This window comes from Paroedura picta, chromosome 5 (genome assembly GCF_049243985.1).
Source record: "Paroedura picta isolate Pp20150507F chromosome 5, Ppicta_v3.0, whole genome shotgun sequence".
NCBI classification, from domain to species: Eukaryota; Metazoa; Chordata; class Lepidosauria; order Squamata; family Gekkonidae; genus Paroedura; species Paroedura picta.
Window position 1 is genome coordinate 9,782,077 of NC_135373.1, and position 8,394 is coordinate 9,790,470.

At 49.8% G+C, this 8,394-nt stretch overlaps 1 protein-coding gene across 1 annotated transcript; it reads right to left on the reverse strand.

Moving 5' to 3' along the window:
- Window positions 1-8,329, reverse strand: LOC143837025 (interferon-inducible GTPase 5-like). The gene is made up of 3 exons (XM_077336437.1): window positions 8,190-8,329; window positions 3,677-3,783; window positions 1-3,561 (listed from the first exon to the last, which is right to left on the reverse strand). Exon 3 carries the CDS (start codon window positions 3,546-3,548, stop codon window positions 2,388-2,390), a length of 1,161 nt encoding a protein of 386 aa, XP_077192552.1. The 5' UTR covers window positions 3,549-3,561; window positions 3,677-3,783; window positions 8,190-8,329; the 3' UTR covers window positions 1-2,387.
- Between the last annotated feature and the right edge of the window lie 65 nt (window positions 8,330-8,394).

Here is an 8,394-nt window from a genome sequence, read left to right on the forward strand (position 1 = left end):
TGTGATACAACTAAGTTTATTGCTTATTGCCAAATACAGTGAATCACAAGTACAAACATCAACATTAAAACAATCTAAAACATTAGGTAAAGGTAAAGGTATCCCCTGTGCAAGCACCGGGTCATGTCTGACCCTTGGGGTGACGCCCTCCAGCGTTTTCATGGCAGACTCAATACGGGGTGGTTTGCCAGTGCCTTCCCCAGTCATTACCATTTACCCCCCAGCAAGCTGGGTACTCATTTACCGACCTCGGAAAGATGGAAGGTTCAGTCAACCTTGAGCCGGCTGCTGGGATTGAACTCCCAGCCTCATGGGCAGAGCTTTCAGACTGCATGTCGCTGCCTTACCACTCTGCGCCACAAGAGGTTCTCTCTCATTAGAATAATCCAGCCCAAAGAGGACTATTCAAATAAATGTATTGCCCTCTTACCATTCTCCCTCCCCTCCTTACAATCTGTCTTAAAAAATACCTGGGGTGATTGCGCTACAAAGCTGTTTCTAACAAAAAAAAAAATTCCCCCAACAGTCTGACTCTCAGAGGGTATGTGGAATACATACCTGTTCTGGGGCTACTTGGTCATGGCCCACTCCCTCCCTTGCAAACACGCATACACACAGAGAGAGACTCTCTTCCCCCCATTCCTGTTCCCTTCGCCCCATTCCTGTTGGTTTCCCAACCTCATCCTTGGTTCCTCCCTCTCCCTCACTCGCAAACAAACACACACATACACAGACTCCCTTCCCTTCCTGTTTCCCCTCTTACCTGTTGGTTTCCCAACCTCCCCCTCCCTTCCATGCAAGAAAACCCAAACAAACACAATCTCTCTCCCTTTCCTTCTGCCCTTCCTCTTCCTCTTCCTGTTTACCTTCACCTTGGGCCTCCACCAGTGCTGCTGTGGCCTCCGACATTGCCTCGGTCCCCGCTGGTGGCATAGGAGCTAGCTAGGCCCCTGGGGGTGATGCGGCTGCTGACAAGGCCTTGGGGGCAGGCAGCCACTGCCACGGCTCCCACGGGTGGCACAACAGCTGGCAGGATGCTGCCAGCCTCCTCAGCTGCTTCAGCCTCCTCAACATCTTATGCCAGGGGTAGTCAACCTGCGGTCCTCCAGATGTTCATGGATTACAATTCCCATGACCCTCTGTCAGTGTTTGCTGGCAGGAGCTCATGGAAATTGTAGCCCACGAACATCTGGAGGGCCACAGGTTGACTACCCCTGTCTTATGCCATGCTCCATGGGCAGGACTATGGATGTTATGTCCACATTCGTATTCGTTTGAGGAGGCATGCCAGAATATGTTCCACATCAAAAATAGCGGCAGTCTTCCAGGTTGCACCGCAGCAGCGTTGTAACGCAATACCCCACTTGAAAAAAACTACACACATACTCGGTATACTTGGGGGGGGGGAGTGATTGAGGGCACAGAATGGTGGAACTAAGGGATGCGATAAAAAGGAAGGTGCAAGCAGGCACCAATGGGGGGGCGGATTTGAAAAAAGGGAGCAAAGCATGATGGGAGGCTGCCTCTGTCGGGCTCAGATGCGGAAAGCATATCATGAATTTCAGCCTGGGAAACTTGGGGAGTTCTGCTCCGTATTTACCAGAAGATAGTTGCAGAGAGCAGCTGTGTCGGCTTGCAACTAGATTTCAGCCCAGCAGAGCCCGAGAGATGAAAAAGCTTTTCACAGTCTGAGATTTAAAGATATCCGACAAAGGGAATTTTGAAAAACTTCTTGGTCTCTGAGGTACTGCTGGACTCGAATCTAACTGAGGTTGCCACCTGTGATTTGGGGGGTGGAGCTGGGGGCAGGTGGGACGAGAGGCAGGGAGGAAACTCAATGGAGTCTAAGACTACAAAGCAACGGTTTTCTCCTGGGGAACTGATTTCTGTCGCCTGGAGATGAGCTGCAAAACCAGGGGGTCTCCAGGTCCCACCTGAGACTGACATCCCTAAATCTAGCTGGATTTCCAGAGAGAAATGATGGCTGGAGGCCAGGCCCTGAGCAGCCCTCCCTCACTATGCCCATGATTTTGGTAGGCACACAGAATGTTGTTTCCTTGTTTCACCATTGTCTCTCCGTGAGTGCTAAGCCCAGGCCCATAGCGGGTGTGGGGGGGAGGAAAGGAGTACATGGGTGATCAGCCAACATTATATTTCTCTGCTTTACTTCAACACCTGATGGGAGGCTGCCTCTGTGAGACTCAGATGTGGAAAGCATATCATGAATTTCAGCCTGGGAAACTTGGGGAGGAAAGCCCAAAAGCGGAAAGCCTAAATTTGGTTCTGGGCTGTATAAAGAGAAGACATGAGAACATGAGAAGACATGAGACCTGATTGCAATTTCACCGAATGCCCCGTGATTGCATCTGTCTCTAGATCAGCGTCCTCTAGATTGATGTCCTCTCTTTGCTTTCTAGAGCTCTGGCAAGGACATTTTTGGTGTCATTGCTCACAGCTGTTAGGCATCTACGCAGCATGTAGTGGGTGGTGAAAAACGAACAGCCTCCTGACAACAAGGAGCCGGCAAAGGGGAAGCGATTCCACCAAAAATATTCCACAATCATAAGAATAGCACCGAAGAGGTCAGGAAGCCTCCAGAGCAACACGGGCACTAGCTTTCTGGATGTCATCACTTCTTGAAGTGTCGCCACCAGCTTCCCGACATCCCTCGCCAACACGGTGAGCGACAGGTCATCCAGGCCAAAGACTCTGTAGCAGTGCGAGCGGAACCTCACAAAGAAGAACATTGCAGTGACGAAGGAGAAACCTGGCACAGGCAGAAAACCCAAAAGCCCTGAGTAGAGGACTTTGAGCCAAATCTTCTCCTTCATCATGGCCTTCTTCCTCTCTAAGACAGGCTCACAGAGGGAAGGCAGCCTGGAAATGAACGCTTGCCTCTTCAGCCACAAGAGGTCGCTCTTCAGCTTCTCCCACAGGAGGGGGAAATCAAACCTCTGGGAGTCCCAGTTGGACACCAAGAAGACTTGAGGGCCAATCACCCTTTCGTCCTGCAAGCTCGTCATGCAGTTCTCCCTGATGCGTTGGAGGACCTTCTCTTCATCATAGCCCGAGGGCTGCCGTCTCTGAGATGCCTCCACGTCGAGATCTGTTTTGGCCCACACGAAATAGAATCTCTTGCCCATTGTCTGGATCTCATGGACCAGTTCGGCGTGGACGGTCCGGAAGCGCTGGTAGCCGACGATGATAAAGAAGTCAAAGCGGTTCAGATCCACCCAATCAGTGTGGGAGACGAAAGAATCTTCCCGCCCAGGTAGGTCCCAGAGGGTGACCTGTGGGAGTGTTGGATGGGGGTAATCCTTGGCCTTTGTAGTCGTCATTTGGATGCCAGTCTCAGCGGCACCCGGTTCACCAGAGCGTTTGCCCAGCATGCTGTTGACGAAGGAGGATTTCCCCGAGCCTGGCTCACCCACCACGGCGACACTGAGCGGCACATCGGTGAAAAACTGCAGCGGTTTTGCCTGCACTATGGAGATGGCATCCGACAGCTTCCCCTGATGAATAGCGACCTGAAATTCTTCCATAGTCATAAATCCGGATGTTCTGCGGTGAAAAGAAAGAAGGAAGTTTCGGCTTCCCTGAGTCCTAATTCCGTTTTAAAAATAAGAACCTGTTTTGCAATAGATTTTTTTTTTAAATTGAGTTATTGATAGCCTACCTTCCTTTCTGAGACTCGAGGATTATACAGGGTGAGTCAGTACGATCAACAGGGTGGGATGTCCGATAAGCAGTGCCACAGGATTAGGGTGGCAGAAATCCAGAAATCTAAAAACAGAATTGGAGCAAAGTATTAACGTGGCACATTAAATGATTCAGAAATACATAGCAGTCTCTGACTTTACAAGCAAGCTCTATGTATAGTATGTAGACTACTGTTGATCTAAGTAACACCATGGATCATTTGGGACACAAACTGAATGTGCATATGGTCAGAAGCCAGAACGGGCCACCTTTCTGCAGCCAAGCAGATCAGTGGAAGTTCAGGGGTTCACTTTGGGCCAAGCACACTCTCTCAGCATACCCTACCTCATAGGGTTGTTGTGAGTATAAAAGGAAGAAGAGGGAGCAACGGAATCCACTTTCAGTTCCAACTGGAAAGAAAAGCAGGCTACAAATTAACACGGGCCCTATTGGAGCTTACTCAGTTCCGCAGGGCCTCAGTTTCTGTAGGTGCTTTTCACCTGGCTATGCTGGGGATTGAACCTGGGACTTTCTGAGTGCCAAGCAGATGCTCTGCCACCAAGCCACAGTCCCTCTTGGTTTGTACTTAGTTGTGGCTCCCATGATGTATTCTCAGAATTCCAAATGTGCCTACAAGTTCAGCAAGGACTGATCTCTCATCTGAGGCATAAAACAGTGCCTGCCATTCTGGACTTGGGTGTGTGAAAATGACCCCCCCCACACACACACACAACTCAGTAGATGGGACCAACAGCCCTTTTCATCATAAAGACTAAATTGGGAAGGTAAGTTGTTTTATATGTGCCCCCCCTCCTACCAAAGAACTCTGATTCTTTTCTCAGCTTGTCCCGAAGCATTAATCACACAGGAAAACCAGTTACAAGTGGGTGGCTCTGTTGATCTGTTTGAGTCCAGTGGGACCTTCAAGGCCTACAAGATTTTTGGACTATAATTGCAAAGGGGAACTTTAAATTTCTAAAGTTGGTACCCTGAAACTCTTGTTAGCCTCTAAAATGCTACAAGGCTCAAATCTAACTTATTTGTTCTACTTAATATTTCTGGTAAGGCCTTGGAGGAAGAGCATATCTCATGTTTTAAGTGCCAGGGTGGCTGTCCCGCCCTTGAATGCCTCCTCCACCAACCGGCTTGCATGACTGTTCAGCGGCCAGCCAATTGCCTTCTGTCCCCCACCCCTGACCACACCCTCCTATTTCCACTTCCCACTGAGGCTCGGAGGCTGCAGATCCCTGCCGCATGAGAGCTACCCCTGCTGGTGAGTTCCCTAACAGCTGCCTGTAGCCTTTCCAGGTCCTGGGGAAAAGAAGAAACTGTCAGCAGAGTTCTTCTCCCCCCCCCCCAATCTAGCACCTGTGGTATTCCTGAATGCAATGGGCTTGGCCCCTAGTTCACCAATAATCCCAGTCTCAGGAAGAGTGTCAGGATCAGTCCCTGCTCTCTGCCATGTTTGAGTTTCCAGTGAACCTAAGAGACTCCATCTTGGAGTGCTGTGCCTTTACAGAAACATTCCCATGTAACCAGAATGCTAATGCCTGTAGTTTTCCTTTGATTCCCCCCCTCCTTTGATCCTTGCATTTTCACACTGCATAGTGTCCCAGCTGTGATACAATGTTGCCCAGTTCCTGTAAACATCTTATCTGCTATCCCGAGGCGCCAGCCTGACCAAGGCCGTGCTAACTTCAACACCTTGGCAGGAAGCCTGGGATGGCACCTGGGTGAGGGGTCTTCCCCCCTCCTTTGGGAATGCTTGGGTTTAGGCGGGAGAAATGTATTGATAACTGTTTGCTGTCCTAGTATCGAACAGTCTTGACTTCGAATGTTATAGTGTACAGATCTACTTCCAATTAAAGCTTTCTTTCTATAGAAGTTTGTTTGTGAATTTTGTCTGCGCTTGACAAAGAGAGGCACAGAGATCTGCAGTTTTGTTTGCAAGTTACATGAAGACATGGCCAATCTGTGCACACCGTATACTAGATACTTCTTTACACATGTGTTCATTCTTGTGTTCCATTAAATGTATGTACATACTCAACATTTGACTGAAACCTCCTGTTTCTCCAGGTATGAGCCCCTGGTTTCATTTGTGGAGCCAACACATAGAATCATAGAGTTGGAAGGGGCCATACAGGCCATCTAGTCCAACCCCCTGCTCAACACAGGATCGGCCCTAAGCATCCTAAAGCATCCAAGAAAAGTGTGTATCCAACCTTTGCTTGAAGACCGCCTGTGAGGGGGAGCTCACCACCTCCTTAGGCAGCCTATTCCACTGCTGAACTACTCTGACTGTGAAATTTTTTCCCCTGATATCTAGCCTATATTGTTGTACTTGCAGTTTAAACCCATTACTGCGTGTCCTTTCCTCTGCAGCCAATGGGAACAGCATCCTGCCCTCCTCCAAATGACCATCTTTCAAATACTTAAAGACGGCTATCATGTCCCCTCTCAACCTCCTTTTCTCCAGGCTGAACATTCCCAAGTCCCTCAACCTATCTTCATAGGGCTTGGTCCCTTAGCCCCAGATCACCTTCGTCACTCTCCTCTGTACCCTTTCAATTTTATCTACGTCCTTCTTGAAGTGAGGCCTCCAGAACTGCACACAGTACTCCAGGTGTGGTCTGACCAGTGCCATATACAATGGGACTATGACATCTTGTGATTTTGATGTGATGCCCCTGTTGATACAGCCCAACATGGCATTTGCCTTTTTTACCACATTTGCCTTTTTTACCACATGTGAACACAGGTTGGATAGATTTTTGACATGTGAACTGGGCTCATCTGTCATCATCTTCCTGGCGTTTTTTGAAGGTCAGCCACAGTTGCAATGTGGCAGGTGGGTTGAGAACAGTGTGGGGGGGGGCGGGAGAGGGGTTGATCAGAGTGTTACTTCAGTGGAGGAAGACCCTTTTCTCTCCCCACCCTGCAGTCTCAATAACCAGCTGCCATTTGCTTTTAGCATCCAGTGGTGGCAGTGCTTGTTCACTGTAGAAGAGCCAGCCTTTAGGCCCAGTGGGACCAAAAGAGGAAAGGAAAACAGAACCCTGCACAAGACAAGTAGCCAAAAGAGGCCGTGACCAAAACCCAAAATTAACATATAGCTAAGTATAAAGTGCGAATGTACAAAATATCAAGTATATTTTTATTATACATTCAAAAGTGTAAATGTCATTTAGAAGCCATATTCTAAAGGTTCTGCACATATACCTCCTTTACCTAATATAGAGACAAGTATCGAAAGATAGAAATACAGGTTAAGAAGTACAAACTGTTTCCACATAGAAGCGCCAAACATATTTCGGCTAAAAGCCTTCCACAGTAGTTAAATCCAAACTGAACACTGCATAAACTGAAACATATATATAAAAAACTCATCATGTACAGATTGGACAAAAAATCTCATAAAATGCAATGCAAATATTATACTCAGATGTTCAACCATGGAATAGGATTATTTCTTAACCCCAAATTGCAATCTGGGCAAATCATTCCGCTGTGCAATATTTCATATGGCCATGGATCTGTTTCAGCCTGATCTGCAATGGTCAAAATTATAATGGAGTGCTCAGATATGCTCTGAACAGACCAAAAAAGACCCCAGTGCCAGGTCTGGCTAGATCCCAGAGGAGTTAATTAGCCAAGAAGAGAAAGGAGCTGCTTTAGTGTGAGGCTTGTGCAATGCTACCTTCTTGGGTTGCCAACTGGCCTGGAGAGAAACAAAAAACGTCTGCAACATCAATGGGGACTTCAGGGCATGCCATTCAACAAGGAAGGACAAGGGTTTTGTTTGACGTTTGCCACCTTGGGACCGGGTAGAAAGGGGGCACAAAAACGTTTCTAATAAATGGAGGGATTTAATACCGTGCTTCAACTGGCCGTTTTCAAACTTTTTGTTCGTGGAAGGGTAGTAAAAGGGAGGGGGGGCATTCTTCTCCCGGCCTGTTGGCTACCTGCCCCTTCAGATCCCTCTATGGAAGCCCCAGTCCGCGCTTTCCTGTCTAAAATACCGCCGGACTGTGGGAACCACCCTTCTTGCTTTCTTTCGGCCCACCTCCCTATCTCCTTCGGCCGCGCTTGCAGCCACTTGGACGGGAATCGGGTCCCCTTGGCAGCCCCGGGCGCATCGACGGGCGGGCAGAAGCGATCCCTAGACTAGAGCACCCCACGCCCCGTACTACACCGAAGCCCCCTCCCCGCAAACACACACAGAAGTCACCCAAACTCCTGCAACAAGTTGAGCCGCAGCCGCCGACCCGCGGGGCAAGGAAAGCGGCGGCTGGCCAGCCCCCGATTGCCCAGCCCCTTCGGGATCCCCCTGTTCAGGTCGGCAAAGGCGACACGGACCTGCCCTAAAACCAAACTGGAGGTCCTTATTTTTCAGCCCGCCCCCTCCCCAGCGGGCGTCTGTTACCCATCGGGGTTGGAGCGGCGCCGCTGCTGCTCCGCGGAGCCCGGCGAGGGCAGGAGCGCCTTACCTGTCTCCCTAGGTGAGCAGCGCGGCTCCGGGCTGGCCTCTCCGCTCCGCTCTGGTCGCTCGCTGGCTCTTCCCCGCCTCCTCCAACCTTCAGCCTTCGCACTGCCCTCCCGCCGCCTGCGGAAAGCGAAACCGGTTCGGCCCTGCCTCTGCGGAGAGCCACCAGGGGGCGCGAAAAGGCCGGACGGATCTTGATTCCCCGCCCT

Excerpts from the sequence above, each read along its gene's own strand:
- LOC143837025 (XM_077336437.1), bottom strand. The coding sequence starts at position 3,548 with ATGACTATGGAAGAATTTCAGGTCGCTATTCATCAGGGGAAGCTGTCG.